This window comes from Aquarana catesbeiana, linkage group LG03, assembly GCF_042186555.1.
Source record: "Aquarana catesbeiana isolate 2022-GZ linkage group LG03, ASM4218655v1, whole genome shotgun sequence".
In the NCBI taxonomy this organism is placed as follows: Eukaryota; Metazoa; Chordata; class Amphibia; order Anura; family Ranidae; genus Aquarana; species Aquarana catesbeiana.
The window spans coordinates 553,314,771-553,332,480 of NC_133326.1; the positions used below are offsets into that span (position 1 = coordinate 553,314,771).

Below are 17,710 nucleotides of genomic sequence, written 5' to 3' on the forward strand. Positions count from 1 at the left end.
GAAGAAGACCTAGCCTACATAGACACCAAACCCATGCAGAGGAGAAAACACCTAGAAAAGAAATGTGCATGATTGGGAATATTAGCTACAAAGTTCTCTAAATCCTGGCAGACACGATGAGAATATCTGATGAATGATCATCCATTTTTTTGCATGCTAGTCTCATATCGAAAGTTAGAGATTACTAAAGTTCCGAAAATGCTCTCACAACTTCAAAAGTGATGTAATGTGTCGTATTGTATTATAATGTACTCTGTCATTCTGGAGCATGCGTGGTCTTGGTCTTTCCGATTTTTGTTCGGATGAATACTGTACTGATTAAACAAAAATGATACTTTCTGGTATTGTATGAGGAAAAATTTTTGTGTTTGTACCTTCGGATAATTTCTCATGAACTGTCGCGATCGGCTCTCAAAACCTGTGTACTAACGATCAGATTAGCGTAGGATCGCTCCAAAAGCGGTATTTTTTATCCGATTTTCTGATCGTGTGTACTAGGCATTAAGGTATTCAGATTTCCAAAAGTCATCAGTGGCAGCTTCACACGGGCACCGTCTCGTCTGATCGGCAGGGGATCTACAAACAGATACCCTGCTAAATCAGAGCACTTTTGTGATATCCATGTCCATTCACATTTTTATGCCTTTACAAACTGGAGCCTTCTGGACCCGTGCTGGATCCATGGCCAGCTGGATTGAAATGGACTTGCCTTTATTTACATTAGACTACCTCTGATCCATCATGGTTAGATCCAGAAAAATGGAACAGGACCCAGACCTTATCCATTTATTTGACTGACTACCAACCATGTGAAAGGCGTCTTAATTGAACTATTTGTATCAATTACTGCCACCTGGTCCTTTCTTAAAATTGAACACTGGTTAAAATGTAGTACAAAAGTTACATAGGCCATCACTAGGTGTATAATTATTTGTGGTATGCAGAGGCAACACTGTGTGCAATAAGCTTAGAGGGCAGCGAAATGACAATATTGGCAGCTGCGGTCATGTGTGACTGCACGTACCGCCAATGCATGTGCGGCTTTCCTGCCTCCTATTCCAATATGATACTCTTTCTCTCTGAGCTCCTTGTAGGCCGCTGTAGGCAAACCTGCACAGCAGGACATGGATATGGAGTTTTCAAAAACTTTCATACAGTGAGTTAATATTGACTATTGACAGAGTTGTAATCTGTATTGTCCTACTTTAACATATCAAATTTGCCAGCTGGAGACACTTTAAATAAAACTCATAGTGTATAGCACAGGGAATGCTTTTGTTGTTCTCCCTTGAAAATACTAGTTCTCTGGCTGTCATTAAAGTAGATCTAAACCCAGTCAATAAAATCTCAACAATGTTATTTTAAAAGATGTTTTAAATCTTTTCAAATCTGCCGCTTCTATTAAAAAAAAAAAAAAACCTTGTTGATCCGGCCATAAAGGTCCTTGTTCAGGCACGTCATGTGATAGAGTGACAACTGTCTCCCAACTGTGCTCCTGTGTTGTCACTCTATCATATGTACCCCTGGTGGAGGCTACAAATGGCCATGCTGCCACACATTGTGCAGGCATGGTCCCCTATTGTCACTATCAGTCCAAAGCAATGATGAGCAGCTGACACTGTAGCAAGTGCTTGTAGACAGGAAGTGGCTCATAGAGATCAGCAGCATTAAGATGGAAAAATGGATGAAAAAAAAAGTAAAAGCCGTATTTTATAACACAAATGGCGATTGTTTATGATACACAGAGCAAACTAAATGTCATTCAGTTTTTTTGTCTAATTTAAATTGTAGGACTGACTGCAGAAAAACCAAAACCCCGAAAATGAAAACTGAGTGTCTGCCTATCCAAAGGACAAGAGTGAGTAGGTGACTTTTTTTTTCCGAATGGACAATACCCCAGCTCAGCAATCCCGCCAGCAGAGACCTGAATTATGCATTCTCAATCTGACAATGGGGAAATGGAGGAGATAGTAAATGTGTTATCGGTGTAATAGAGACAGGAGGAGGACAGGAGACTGGCTAAAGAGATAAGAGGGACACTAGAACAGGCTCAGGTGACCGGTGAGGATAGGGATGAGTTCGCCCATAAGCGCAAATTTGCAGATGGGGGGCGAGGGTGAGGTAAGAACATACTCACACATTGAAGTGGTATATCAAGCAACGCCAACCGCTGGGTCTTTCCAAGAAGTTGTAGATGTCACCCTGCATGCTGGTTCGAGTGAGATAGTGGCGGTAGAAACACTTGGGGTAGTAGTCCTGTTGCCCTTCTTTCACGCCCCCAGTTTGGCTGCTCACCTGCAGCGTGGGGTCCTGGGCAGAACAGGGGGTCCCAGAGCCATTGTTTAAGGGGGGATCCGGGCCGAGGGACACAGAGGAGTAATGCATAGGGTCCGTGGCAGGGGGGGCAGTGTAGAAGCTGTAAAGGGGGAGCCCCCTGCACTCCCCCGAACTGCACGACATGGCGCAGACTGCTGCTGATCAATATTTCACATCCTCAGCTGCCGGTGTTGGATTGCAAGCTCCCTCGGGACCTGATCCCTCTTATCAGTGTCTTGCTCAGAGTCACCGCAGACAGGATCACAGATGTGTCACTCGGTGTCACCTGCTGTCACCCGCTGTCACTCATAGCTCTGAAACAAGAAGAACAACACAAGGTCAGTGCACCTGGCAGGCTTAGAGCACAGCACGAAATAGACACAAATGACAAAAAAAAAAAAAAACACATGCAGGATAAAATCCATCAATCTTTTCAGGCTTATTCAATAAGCTGGTGCAGAGAGGCCGACTGAGTTACATAATACGCATAACTCTTACTGTCACCCACAGTGATCTGCCAATGCAGCACCGCAGCTGTCCCTCTATCAGAGTATTACAAGTCTCAGAGTGCTCCACAGCGTTGGGACTTGTAGTCCTGTAACAGCTGCATGAGCCAAAGTTTCAAGCTATGATACAGGTCAGTCATGCACTTTAAATGCTTTGCCAGAATAGCAATTCCCAGCTTCATTACTCTTCATTAGAGTACCTAAATACCTAAGAACACTTCCCACCTACCCCCAGGGATGGATCAAGTGGTATAAATTGATTTCTGAACAATCAAGTTTCCAAATAATGTAAAATTTTGTGTTATAGATGGTGTAATATTTTTTTTAAAACTTAACAGCATCATGACAGACTTTCTTTTACAAGCAGATGTACCTCCTGCGCATCTGGTGTCAATAAGTTGCGACGGAGGTGTAACGCAAATTCACATACATTTTCCCATACACCAGGAAATATCTGTAAACAGTTGTTGATAATTTTGTTTCTAAAAAAAAGAGCGTCATTTTTAACTCACCAAATGCTCAATGCGCAGTTTTAGCGGTTGAAAGCTGCTTGTTAAAGACAGTTAAAAAGAAATTTTTGCAAGTGTGCACACCTGTAAAAAAATGGAGATAAATAATTCTAATTTCCATCGCTGTCAGGACGCCGTGGCTCTTTCTGCAATTTAAAAAATGCAAAGCATTACCTTTGGATTTAAACACTGTTCCCCTTTCTAGATCAATAACTAAATGATATTTTGAAACCTTCCTATTTCAAGATATGTCGCATCCATCCCTCTGCAGAACATTGCACCATTAAATTGCAGCTAACACAACTGCCTGTTAAGTGCAATTGCTTCGCAGTGGTGTATTTGCCCTTTGTGCCCTCTGCAGACTGTTACATAGAGATGTGCCACTAAAGTATTCTGCAGACTATTGCGCTAACCTTTGCCCCATGCAGATTGTTGCACTAAGGGCAGACTATTGCACTGCTGCAGACGTTAGCACGCAACGCCCCCCCCCCAACTTTTGCAGCAGTAAATGAATTTCAATTCCAGCAGAGGTCAGCTGTATCAGAGGTGAAGAATTTTGTGCCATGGCAAACACATTACCTGCAGGACCTGGTCCTCCTTGCGGTGACATTTAGGGACAGTCAGCCTTCAGTGGTCTCCACCAGACTCTGCCATTAACCCCTTGATGTACAGGGCTCTTGTCAGCCATCCATGCCTTGTTCAGCACCTGCCTGTGGGTGTGTGGGGCTCTCTGCCTCTCCACTGAAGGCTGAGGCTGTGACCCCTCCTCCTGACTCATCAGTGCCTAACCCCCTCCCCATCCACCCTGCAGAGAACGGTAATGCCATTCTGCCTACTCAACCACAGCACTACCTGTGCCATTTCTATCCATCCCCCTGCAGAGGCACTAAAAGTCCCAGCACCTACACACATCACTACCAAACACAGGACATGCAAGGCATAGCTAATAATATTTTCAACTAAATTCCATGCAAATAATTGGGTTTGCAAAGTTTATTATGTGTTTATTATGTACACTACTTGTTTTTGTTGAATTTACACTTTTCCGCTGCTGTGTGTTGGGCTAACCCACGCGCGTCAATGTGTGCTGCATTAAGGCAAATGAATGAGCTGGCAATGCACCAAAACATCCAAGAAAGTGGATGTGCCCCACTATTGGCAACACGGAGCACTACAAGGTATGGTAGTGCCCTACCGTGCATTCTGGTGGGCTGCAACGCATGTGCATTGGAGCTGTGCTGCCTTTGTATGTCTTTTTGCAACGCACTGCAGAAAGCTGTAAACATAGTTAAGAAAAATGTGTACCCAAATAGGACTTTAGATTAAGCCCTGGTTCACACTGGTGCGGCTTTGAAATCGGGCTACTTCAACGCGATTACAAAGCCACAGATCAGTGCGATTTATACCGCTAATTTCATTGCTTGCAAATTCGTCGAACAGAAGTCTATGCAAGTTACAATGAAATTGGAAAAATGTAGAGCAGGAACCTTTTTCATTAGATTTGGAACAGTCAAATCGCATTACAAATCGCACCGGTGTGAACGAGGGCTAATGCTCAATGCAGGGGCAATGCAAGGGCACATAGGGAACAACTGTTTTCTTTGTGCCCTTGCATTGAGCCTGCGTTGATCAATGCAGAGTAAAGCAGCTTAATGCAACTGGTGTAAAGGAGACTTGAAGTAACGGCCTAATGTAAGTTTCCTTTCCTATGCATTGCAGTGCTCTGGGTTCTTGTATTGCCAAAAACATTCCATTTTTGACCTTGTTCTTAAAATGTAAGTTGTCCCCTCGGGCTTGGGTACTTTCTAAGTCACTGATCTGGAACAAGAATGTGACTAGTGAAGTCAGGAAAGTCAAAATTGTCAAAAATGTTTCCAGGGTTTCCAGTGGCAAAGATGTTGAGATGTATAGGTATCCCCAATTAACAATTCTAAGTTTTTGAAGGTAGGAGGGATGCTGATAATAAAATAACTTATCCTCTAAATCAGACGTTCAGAATTGATTGTCTGTGCCATCCCTGCTATACAATGATTGGGAGTCATTAAGAGGTGTGTTGCATCTGTCCCTTGCCCCCAGTGTGGATAACTATAGCATTATAAAGAGGAGCAGTGCCAATATTCAGCTTCCAATATTTTAAAATTCTTCCACATACTTATTTACGTTTTTCACTGAGTTCTTATTTAAATCGTTACTAAACCACAACAGTAACAATCAGTCTGTATATGCAGTACAGCATGCTTGTTATACTCACTGTGGAATCTAAGGGGTTAATCCTCCGCATTGTTGTTTGAACCTGTCTTTTCTGATTCCCCCCTCCTTCCACAGCCCCCAAACCATTTGCTGATATAACAGAGCCTTGGGGGGGAGGGGGGGATGGGGTGCATGTGATCAGCACAGGGCCAATCAGCACTGTCCAGACAGAGGGTCGGGGGTCCTGTATCCTCATAGGACAAGCTTTAGCCAGATACTGATAGAAGTCACAAGACTGAAATATACTGCTGATAAGAAAAGGTATTTAGCAGTTTATATGTACTAAAATAAAATAAAATAACAGCTCTTGTCCTTCCCTCAGCCTATCCTGACTGGACAGTGAAAGAGAAGCAGCAGACTGATGAGCTCATCTCTATGTTACTCTGCTCTGTCCTCCTATCAGTATGCCCCTTATTTGCACAGGAGCACTGATTGGCTCCTAGTACTGCCACTACCTCTCTCAATCTGATGTCTGCTGTACAGGAACTGCAAGAAGTTGATCCTAAGTCAAATGTACCTACTTTCACTTCTTCCATTAAAAAATTAAATGAATTATTTACAAATTAATCGACCAATGTTTTGCCTTTCCCGGTTTCTACTCCCCCCCTCCCCATCATCATGTAAATGGCATTTTTAACCACTTTATCTCCAGAAGATTTACCCCCTTCATGACTAGGCCATTTTTTGCAATACGGCACTACGTTACTCTCACTGACAATCATGCGGTCATGCAATGCTGTACACAGATAAAATGTGTTTCATTTTTTCCCCACAAATAGGGCTTTCTTTTGGTGGTATTTGATCACCTCTGCGATTTTTATTTTTTTGTACTATAAACAAAAAATAAGACAAAAAAAAATAAAAACAATACTTTTTACTTTCTGCTATAAAACATATCCAAAACAAAAATAGAAATAATCACATTTCTTCATAAATTTAGATCAATATGTGTTCAGCTACATATTTTTTGTAAAAAAAAATCCCAATAAGCGTATATTGATTGCTTTGTGCAAAAGTTATAGCGTCTACAAACTATGGGATATATACTGGAATTTTTATTTTATTTTTAAAACTAGTAATGGCAGCGATCAGCAACTTATAGCGGGACTGCAATAGTGCGGAGGACAATCAGACACTAAAGCCTCGTACACACGATCGGATTTTCGACAGGGAATTGTGTGATGACAGACTGTTTGTCTAAAATCCGACCGATTAGTACGCTCCTTCAGACAATTGTTGTCCAACTTTCTGCCAACAAATGTTGGATGGCAGGCTAGTAAATTTTCAGCGGACAACGGTCTGTTGTCAGATTTTCGTATCGTCTGTACACAAGTCCGTCACACAAAAGACCAAAGTACAAACATGCATGCTTGGAATCAATGCTCACCAAACACGACATTAGCAGAAAGTGCCCAAAGGGTGGCGCTCAAGAGCAGACATTCCACGTAGTATGTCACTACGTTCGTGTTTGTTGGCCGACAATTGTGTGCCGTTAGTATGCAAGACAAGTTTCTGGCACATGCCCTTCGGACAAAAGTCTGACGCTCTTTTGGCCAGCAATCCGATCGTGTGTATGAGGCTGTAGGCTGCTTTCACACTGGTGCGGCGAGTCCATTAGCTCTAGTTTTAGCGGCGCTTGACCGCTGTTTAAGTGGCGCTTTTCGGCCACTAGCGGGGCGTTTTTAACTCCCAAGAAGGGGTTAAAAAGGGGTTAAAAGCGCCCGTGTTGCTGCGCTTCCGAATCGCTTTTCAGGCGCTTCGGAAGCACTGCCCATTCATTCCAATGGGTAGGAATGGTGTAGGAGCGCTGTATACAATCACAGCCAGTGAGATGAAGGCGAGGCCAAGCCACACTCTATGTGTCTTAGAGGCATCTGGGGAATGAGCAAACACTAGTGCCCCTATAGCAAGCGGCAGGCTATGGGGGCACTCATCAGGGAGGAGCAGCCCAAAGCACTGGCAGGGGACCTGAGAAGAGGAGGATTGGGACTGCTCTGAGCAGAGCAGGTAAGTATAATATGTTTGTTATTTAGAAAAAAATAAAAACAGTACCTTTAGTATAACTTTAATGCCCATTTGCAGAGGCTCACAGTATGCACTGAAATCAGGATAAGTTATTTCAGTCCAGGAGATGAGCTTACTGTATATAACATATATGAGCTTCTCCATTTGTGCTGTAAGAGGACTTCATAGCGCACTCCCAGCATGGAGACCAAGCTGTCACCGAGTGCTCTTGGCCTCGTACTAACGATTGGGAGAGCTGATAACATGATGTGATAGCCTGTAGGGATGAGCTTGATGTTCGAACATCATGGGGCGTTAAGCAGGCACTTGAATGAATGCGAGATCGCAGTGCATTGCTTTATGATGATTGGCCAAAGCATGCGCCTGACCTGCATGCTTTGGCCAATCCCAGCGCCTTCTGCTAAGAGAGCCATAATTGGGTGGCTCAGGGGGACTAAGTCCACACCCCACACTATATAAGGCTGCCTACACGGTGGCCCTGTGTAGTGTTGTTGGGGGGGGGGCAGAGAGATAGCGTGATTTAAATTAAGCGGGCAGGTTATTCGATTAGTGGCAGTGTATTTGATATATGAATGAATGAGTGACTTGTATAGCGCTACCTATATGAACTGAGGGCACTTTTTGTCGCCAGTGTCCATCTGAGGTATAGCGCGGTCCTGACACGCTTACACATACAACATACACATATTTGGCCAATTTTTCAACAGGATCTAATTAACCTACCAGCATGTCTTTGGAGTGTGGGAGGAAACCGGAGTACCTTGAGGAAACCCACACAGGCACAGGGAGAACATGCAAACTCCAGGATTTGAACCAGCGACCCTATTGCTGCTAGGTGAAAGTGCTAACCACTACACCACTGTGCTGCCCTATATAAATATATATTCCAGTCAGTGTAGCCTAGATCTGCATTCTACAGTGCATTCCGTGGTGTACTCTTTCTAATCTACTTCAGGCAGTGTATTTGATCAGTCTACTTCAGTCAGTCTAGTATATATATATACAGTCTAGTGTATATATATATATATATATATATATATATATATATATATATATATATATATATATATATATATATACTCTGCAGCATCCAGTCAGTGTAGCCTAGATCTAAATTCTAAAGTGCATTCCGTGGTGTACTATTTCTAATCTACTTCAGGCAGTGCATTTGATATATATATATATATATATATATATATATATATATATATATATATATATATATATATATATATATATATATATATACAGACAGTCTAATATATATATATATATATATATATATATATATATATATATATATATATACTCTGCAGCATCCAGTGTAGCCTATATCTACAGTGCATTCTGTGGTATACTGTTTCTACTACTTTTCTGGTGGTGTACACAATACACAATACAGTGCAACCGTAGTGCAGGTGCTACTACTTTTCTGGTGGTGTACACATTACACAATACAGTGCAGCCGTAGTGCAGTTGCTACTACACTTCTGGTGGTGTGCACAGTACACAATACAGTGCAGCCAAAGTGCAGTTGCTACTACTTTTCTGGTGATGTACACAGTACACAATACAGTGCAGTGTGGTGTTGCAAAACAAAATATACATCATGTCCGGAAGGCCACCAAGGAGGGGCAGACACTCACAGGCCACTAAAAGAGGACAAGCAGGCTCTGTGTCTACAGTCAACAGTGCTGGTCGTTGACACGGTGCATCCTCTGCAGGTGGCCGTGGGGCACGTTTGTCTTTTTTTTCTGCTGCTGGCCGTGTTATTGAGCCAGAACATGCAGAAGAGTTGGTGGAGTGGATAACAAAGCCGTCCTCATCCTCCTCATTCTCTGTCACCCAGGCTCAGAGTAGTTTGCCTTCCAATAGCAGCTGTCAACACGGCCTATTCCACTGGCTTCTTGTCCACAGTCACTCCTTCCGTAGCCCCACCATCATGCACGGAGAAGTCCCCCAAACTATTCGACCACAGTGTCAGGTACATGCTGCTGGAGGATGCACAGCGATTAGAAGGCTCAGATGTTGTTTCCCAGGTGGAGGAATGGAATAACTTGAGCCTAGAGAGAGGGGGTGCCCAAGTAGGACAAGAAACTGGCAGCCATGTTCCCCCAGCCGCAGCTTACTGCCAAGTTTGCTCCAGTGACGAGGAGGGAGGGGATGATGAGGTCACTGACTCTACGTGGGTGCCTGATAGAAGAGAGGAGGAGGAGCAGGAGGAGGAGGAGGTGGAGGCACAACTCCAAATGAGACAGGATGTCCTCTAGGGGGCAGCTTAAGGGCAGCCAACCTACTGCATCACACCACAGAGCTCCGCAGGTACAGGGCGCTGCTGACTCCCCGCTGATTTTGAAAAGTTCCTTGGTGTGGGACTTTTTTGACACGTGTGCAGCAGATTGCACCTATGTCTGAAGCAGATCAAACGTGGCCAGAACAGCAGCCGCTTGGGCACCACATGCTCGACCAGGCATATGACGACCTCCCATGCAGTCCGTTGGTAACAGCACTTGAAAGACCCACATCAAAGAAAAAGGCAGACTTCTCCTTGCTCCTCATCTGGGATCTCCAACCCCACTATACCTCCAGTCCTCTCAAAAACCTGCACTGAGAGGAATGAAGGTATGGCAATAGGTGTCCCAAGTACTTGCAGCCAATCTGCTATCAGTACACATCCATCTGATTTTAGCAGGCAAATTTCCCTACATTTGCTAAACCATAAAAAGAAATTTGGTCCCAGCCATCCACATGCTCAGCGTCTGAATGCTAGCTTGGCCAAATTGCTAGCACTGCAACTGCTGCCTTTTCAGCTGGTAGACTCTGCCCCCTTTCGTGAATTTGTTGAATGTGCTGTACCTCAGTGGCAGGTTCCAAAATGCCATTTCTTTTGACGGAAGGCCATTCCGGCTCTCTACCGGCATGTGGAAGGCAATGTTTTGGCCTAGTTGGACAGGGTGGTCAGCAGTAAGGTGCATATTACCGCTGACTCATGGTCTAGCAGGCATGGGCAGGGACATTACCTTTCCTTCACGGCGCACTGGGTAACTCTGCTGGCAGCAGGGAAGGATGCAGGACAGGGTTTAGTATTGTTGGAGCTTGTTTACCACCACGCCTCCAAAATGCTAGAGGCGATTCTGCCACAGCTCTCTCCTCCACCCCTCCTCTTCTTCTTCCTCTATGGCCTCTTCTGCAACTTTGTCTTTTGAACCAGTGGTGCTCCGTAAGCATTCAAGGGCCTATGCAAGCACTCAGGCAAAAAGATGCCATGCGGTGCTTGAGTTGCTCTGTTTAGGGGACAGGAGCCACACTGGGGCAGAGATTCTGTCAGCTCTGCAGGGGCAGGCTCAGAGGTGGTTGATGCCATGCCAGCTTCAGCCAGGAATGGTTGTATGTGACAATGGCACCAACCTTATCTCTGCCCTCTGATAGGGACATTTGACCCATGTCCCATGTATGGCACATGTCCTGAATTTGGTGGTGCAGTGGTTCTTGAGCAGGTACCCAGGCTTACAGGTACCAGAGGCAGGCCAGAAAAGTATGTGGTCATTTACGCCAGTCATACAATGCCAGTGCTCGGCTGGCTTACATTCAAAGGGAATGCAACCTGCCCAACAACTGCCTCATTTGTGACATGCCCCCCAGGTGGAACCCAACATTGGCAATGCTGCAGCGGCTGCACATGCAGCAGAGGGCCATCAATGAGTACATGTGTGAGTAGGGCACCAGGACAGGGTCAGGGGAGCTTGACTTTTTTTCGCCATGCCAGTGGCTACTGATCAAGGATGCATGCACTGTCCTGTCACCATTTGAGGAGGCCACGAGGATGGTGAGCAGCGACAATGCATGCATCAGTGATACTGTCCCTCTTGTCTTCCTGTTGGAGCACATGCTTTGTGGAATAATGGACAGGGCATTTGAGGCAGAACAGCGGGAGGACAAGGAGGACTTCCTTACCTCTCAAGGCCCCCTTTTCCAGATAGTATTCCTGTGGGCCCGCCAAACACACAGGTAGAAGAGGAGAAGGAGGATTGTGTCAGCATTGACATGGAGGATAACACTCAGCAGCAGTCTTCAAGGGTTGGTTTTCAGTCCCAAGAAACCCAAGGAGTTGTACGTGGATGGGAGGAGGTTAACACGTACCTGGTAGTAGAGCCTGATTGGACAAGGAAGGCTTCTCTTACACCTCTGACTCGGGAACTCTGATAGTGTGAACAGAAGGTGCAGGAGTGCAGAGTCGCACGAGTGACAAGGAATCTTGCAGGCAGCAGGGCGGATGTCTTAGGTAGGCTGGTGAAGTCACCGGAAGGTCTCGGCAGACAGGCAGGTACAGGCAGGAACGTAGTCAGGAGGCAAGTCGGGTCTGGAACCAGATCAGTGCAAACAGGAGGCAAGGAGAAGGCAGAAGATAGGTCACAGGACAAGCCGAGGTCAATGCAGGTGGAGTTCAGGGGATGGTCAAGACAAGCCGGGTAGATAACAGAGATCAGGATACAGGTTTCACAGGTAGCAGGATGCACAGGAGCTGAAGACAAAGCAGCACTGGAGCCAGGCACTGGCTGGGTTTAAATAGTCTTATTTGGCGCCAGCATCAATCATGGGTGTGCGCGGGTACGTGCAGGTACGCGCAAGCGAATGGTGCGCACGGGGATGTGCGACGGCTTCTGTTTGCGCGCCAGTTCGCGCATGCACACTTCTATGCGCCAATGTCTTCTGCGCCTCAGAGTTCTTCCAGGGGTGTGAACTTTTTTGGTGGCATGTGCACCCTGACAGAGGTTCTTACAGATCATGTGATCCTTAGTGACCCAGAGGACTCCGGATCGAATGCCTCTGCAAACTTACGCTGCATGGCCTTCCTGATTCTGCAAAGTCTGCAAAAGGACCCTAGGATTCATGGTATCAGGGAGAGGGATCATTACTGGCTGGCAACTCTTCTTGATCCACGTTACAAGGGTAAGGTTGCAGAACTCAAAAAAAGAAAAGGGTAATTTTATTTATTTTCCCGAGGTTGTAGAATTAATCCTGCCTTCGCAGAGGGAGCAGAGGATGAAACATCTTCAGGAGGCCATGAAGATAGGTTTGTGCAATGCGTTTCCAGACCCTGGGAGGTTACCATTTCCTGGTGCTGGACAACGTGTTGCTGAGGCTTCGTTCAGTCAGGGGAAGAGCGGTGGAGAAGGTGACCGGCTGACCGATGCCTTTAGACAATTTTTCAGTCCTCAGCGCCAAGGTCTGATCGATTCAAGCAGCCATTGCCAGCGTCTGTATTACATGGTGCAGGAATATCTAGGGGCAAGAGCAGACTTGGAGACCTTTCCAACAGACCATCCACTTGGTTACTGGGTCTTGAGGATGGACCACTGGCCAGAACTTGCTCAGTATATATAATTGAGTTACTGGCCTGTCCTGCATCCAACGTTCTTTCTGAACGCACATTCAGTGCTGCTGGAGGGTTTGTAACGGATTATAAAGTGCGCCTGTCCACAGACTCCGTTGATAGGCTCACATTCATAAAAATGAATCAGTCTTGGATCAGCAGCAGCTATCAAGCACCTGATGCTGATGTAACTGATTGGTTTTTCTATGGATGTGGGATCCCTTGAAGACTGCCTATGCTGATTGACTATCCTATTCCTCCTCAATCTTGATGATGCTAGCTTCCAACAATATTTTTGGTTTAGGACACAACCACCACTGCCTAAGGCCCAATTTTTCTGCCCCTGTTTAACAGGGGCATGTAATTACAATTGTTGATCTAAGGGCTTACAGCAGTGAGGGCTTACAGCAGTGGTTCTCAACCCGGGGGTCGAATGACGATTTGCCAGGGGTCACCGAATCCTGAGCTGTTTCTGAAGCCCGCACCACTCTCCCAGCCTTTTCGCGACCACCCAGCTGGGCAGTTTCTGGAGCCCGCGGCCGCTCACTCAGACTCTTCACAGCCGCCCATTCAGTTCACGGCATGGCTGGGGTGCAAAGATTAGAGGTCAGCTGACTGGTGAGGAATGTGAAGTGGGAGGGGCTGGACGAGACCCTATTTTATGATTTTGGCATAGGTGTCACTGCTATGAGACACCACAAAGTCGGAGACACAGTGAGTAACGCTACCTGTGATTATAGCTGCCATTAAAAGTCCCCACTACAGTTCTCAGATCAGCAGATGATCTTGATCAAGAGCACCCAAGTTGGCTGATCAGAACTCCCACCAGCGCTGCCACTGATCCCACCCCCCACCAGCACTGCCATTCATCCCACTCTCTCCCCAACCCCCCCACCAAGGAGTAAGAGGAGGAATACAAATAGAGAATACAGGGAAGAGAAAGGAAAAGAAGGGGAGGAACAAATAAAAAGGGAGAGAAAGAATAAGAGAAAGAACAAGAAAGACAGCTAGAGAGAGGGATGATGAAGAAAACAATACATTTTGATAGAGAGAGATAAAAGGGAAAGAAAGTAGAACAAAGAGAAAGAGTGATACATCCTAAAATGTAACATTAGGGGTTTTAATACTGTACGAGTGGAAGGGACAAATTACGTGTCTTGCCTTGGGTACTGACAACTCATGCTACGAAAATAATTTTTATGTTAGGGGTCCCCACAACTTGGGAAATTTTATCAAGGGGTCACGGCACTAGGGAAGTTGAGAACCACTGGCTTGCAGTGTTGTGGCACCACCACCACCACCAAAGGCCCAATTTTTCTGCCCCTGTTTTACAGGGGCATATAATTACAAATCTTGATCTAATATTTCACAGCAGGGGACCGTTTCTGCGCCCACCAAGAATAACTGTCAGGGCTTACAGTGTTGTGGCACCACCACCAAAGGCCCAATGTTTCTGCGCCTGTTTAACAGGGGCATGTCATTACAATTTTTGATATAATATTTAACAGCAGGGCCCGTTCCTGCGCCCACCAAGAGTAAATGTGAGGGCTTACAGTGTTGTCGCACCACCACCACCACCACCAAAGGCCCAATTTTTCTGCCCCTGTTTAACAGGGGCATGTAATTACAATTCTTGATCTAATATTTCACAGCAGGGCCCGTTCCTGCGCCCTTCAAGAGTAACTGTGAGGGGTTACAGTGTTGTGGCACCACCACCCAAGGCCAAATTTTTCTGCCCCTGTTTAACACGGACATGTAATTACAATTTTTGAAATAATATTTAACAGCAGGGCCTGTTCCTGCGCCCAACAAGAGTAACTGTCAGGGGTTACAGTGTTCTGGCACCACCAACACCTAAAGCCCAATTTTCTGCAGAGTGTATGGGGCAGGCTGTATAATGTATATACTTCTGTTCAGAGTATATAGTGCCTGGGGGCCCCCCAAGCCATTTTTTTTTTAATTTTGGGGCGGGGTTTCCCTAATATCCATACCAGACCCAAAGAGCCTTGTAATGGGCTGGGGGGGGGGACCCATGCCGTTTTTTTCTTAATGATTTTCATCTATATTGCCGGGACCCGACAATACATTACAGCCACAAGCAGTGTTAAATGACTTTTTTTCCTTTAGAAATGTCATTTTGCTGTGGTATTGTTCTAAACACAGGAAAACTGCGCCACTTTACAGGCATACTATAGACACCCCAGGCACGATATTTAAAGGAATATTTCATTTTTATTTTTTCACTTTAAGCAATCTTAAAATCACTGCTCCTGAAAAAACGGCCGTTTTTAAAACATTTTTTTGCATTGATACATGTCCCCTGTGGCAGGACCCAGGTCCCCAAACACTTTTTAGGGCAAAAACTTGCATATAAACCTTTAAAATGAGCACTTTTGATTTTTCATGTGTCCCATAGACTTTAACGATGTTCACGTGTTCGAACAAACTTTTTTACATGTTCGGATATTCTCGTGCGAACCGAACCGGGGGGGGGGGTCGACTCATCCCTAATAGCCTGTAAGGAATCAATCAGTAAAACCTGTCACTGTACTCTGTTTCTCCTCTGAGTGGAGAAAAAGATACTTTGGGGGTTATTTACGAAAGGCAAATCCACTTTGGAAGTGCAGTCGCTCTAAATATAAGGGGTAAATCTGAAATGAGTGGAAGCTCTGCTGATTTTATCATCCACTCATGTGCAAGCTAAAATGCTGTTTTTTATTTTCCTTTCATGTCCCCCTCGGATCTACAGCGACTTTACTTCCAAGTGCACTTTCAGTGTACTTTTAAGTGCACTTGCAGTGCAAAGTGGCTTTTCATTTAGTAAATAACCCTCTTTGTCTCCTAAACGGAAGTGAAAATGTATTTTAAAAAAACCACAGTAATAATACAAAATAATATTAAAGTAGCTAGATCAGGGCTTGATCTAGGTCAGTGGGGACATTGAGTGGAGAGTGAACACGTTTTGCTTTTTGACTGCTGGTGATTGCTTTTTTGCATTTTTTAGGTTCTTTTTGGGGCTTTTCCTTGTAGCCTTTTAAGACCTTTTTCTGACAGTTTTTAAACAGCTTTTTTTTCTTTGCTTCCTTCAGCCTACTAATTAAGGGGAGTGGTTAATTGTTAATCTGTAGAACTCATTGTGAGCCTGCTCATCTTTGAGCTTGCTGAAACTCTGTCCAAGTGGAACTGGACTAAGTGGTGAGTTAAAAACCAGAGTTAGTGGAACTGGACTAAGTGGTGCGTTAAAAGTTGAAAAGTTGAAAGCAGGAGGTTATACAGGGGTCATAGTACCTGTGTAGTGTGAGTACCTGAGTGTTGTCTGAGTATTGTGTGTGGATCGTTAGTACTTGTGTATTGTGTATTGTGTACTGTGTACTTGTGTATTGTGAGTGCACGTAGGTCTGCAGGTGCACGTAGGTCTGCGAGTGCCTGTGTATTGTCTTGTTGAGTACATGTGTATTGTCTTGTTGAGTATTAGTGTCAGGAAGCTAGTCAGGTAATCTGGACAGGGTATAATCCCCAATCCTCATTAAATGTAATAGGTACGATGCCCGGCAGGTGTGGAGAGGCGACTTGTACATCTTGCGGCATGTATGCGTTCTTTGATCATCTGATCAAGGGCGAATACAGCTGTGCAAAATGAAAGCACATTATTTCCCTGGAAGCCCAGGTTCTGAATCTGGGGAAGCAACTGTCAGCACTAAGAAGTCCCTCCATACTAAAGGAGAGCCAGGAACATACACGGCAGGTGCCGGTAGGGGCCAGCACAGAGGCAGGTAGAGACAAAGAGGTGCAGGCACTAGGAGAGAGTAGATGGGTGACAGTCATGAAGGGTAGAGGGGGAAGTACCAGGGAGGCTGATCCAAGGCTGGAGCATCCCAATAAGTACCCTCAGGGACCAGCACTGCTGGAGCTGGGGGACTCTCCTAGCTGCCGGGGGAAGAACTCCTCCAGTGAGAGTGGGGGGGAAGGGAAAGGAAAGACAGATTCTGGTGGTAGGGGACTCAATTCTTAGAAGGACAGAGAGGCCAATCTGTAACAAAGACCTGAAGCGCCGAACTGTATGTTGTCTACCAGGCGCTCGGGTTCGGCACATCACGGATCTGGTGGACAGATTACTGGGAAGGGCTGGGGAAGACCCAGCTGTTATGGTGCACGTTGGCACCAATGACGAAGTCAGAGGCAGATGGAGAGTACTAAAGAACGATTTTAGGGACTTGGGAGCTAAATTGAGGAAAAGGACCTCCAAAGTAGTATTCTCAGGAATACTACTGGTACATCGAGCCACACCAGAAAGGCAGAGGGAGATTAGGGTTATCGACTTCTCAGTCGATAACCAGTACTATAGAAGGGATGGACTACACCTAAACGAGGAGGGTGCAGATCAGCTGGGAATGAAGATGGGCAAAAAGTTAGAGGGGTCTTTAAACTAGGCGATGAGGGGGAGGGTCCAGAGGTAGAGATAGTCAGCCCGAAACATATTTCAGAGGGTAGTATTGGGGGTATTAGTGGTAGGTTGACCAAAGCACATAAACCCAAGGTCAGTATAGTAGCAAGTCCTAGATGCAATCTCGAAACACCCAATGAGAGGATAATATGCGACCGGTCTAAACTACGTGGCATGTTCACCAATGCCAGGAGCCTGGCAGACAAGATGGGTGAACTCGAGATACTGTTGTACGAGGAGGATTTGGATTTTGTGGAAATTTCAGAGACCTTGTTCAACAGCTCTC

General features: G+C 45.4%; 1 protein-coding gene across 2 annotated transcripts in view; it reads right to left on the reverse strand.

The window, feature by feature from the left end:
* Nucleotides 1-4,065, reverse strand: part of LOC141132803 (potassium voltage-gated channel subfamily KQT member 1-like) — a 166,313-nt gene extending 162,248 nt beyond the window's left edge. For both annotated transcript variants that reach the window (XM_073621684.1, XM_073621683.1), the window contains exons 1-2: nucleotides 3,911-4,065; nucleotides 2,138-2,630 (exon numbers count right to left, since the gene is read on the reverse strand). In XM_073621684.1, coding sequence (XP_073477785.1) covers nucleotides 2,138-2,460 — 323 coding nt within the window. In that variant the 5' untranslated portion in view covers nucleotides 2,461-2,630; nucleotides 3,911-4,065. The remainder of the gene's footprint in view (nucleotides 1-2,137; nucleotides 2,631-3,910) is intronic.
* Nucleotides 4,066-17,710: the final 13,645 nt, after the last annotated feature.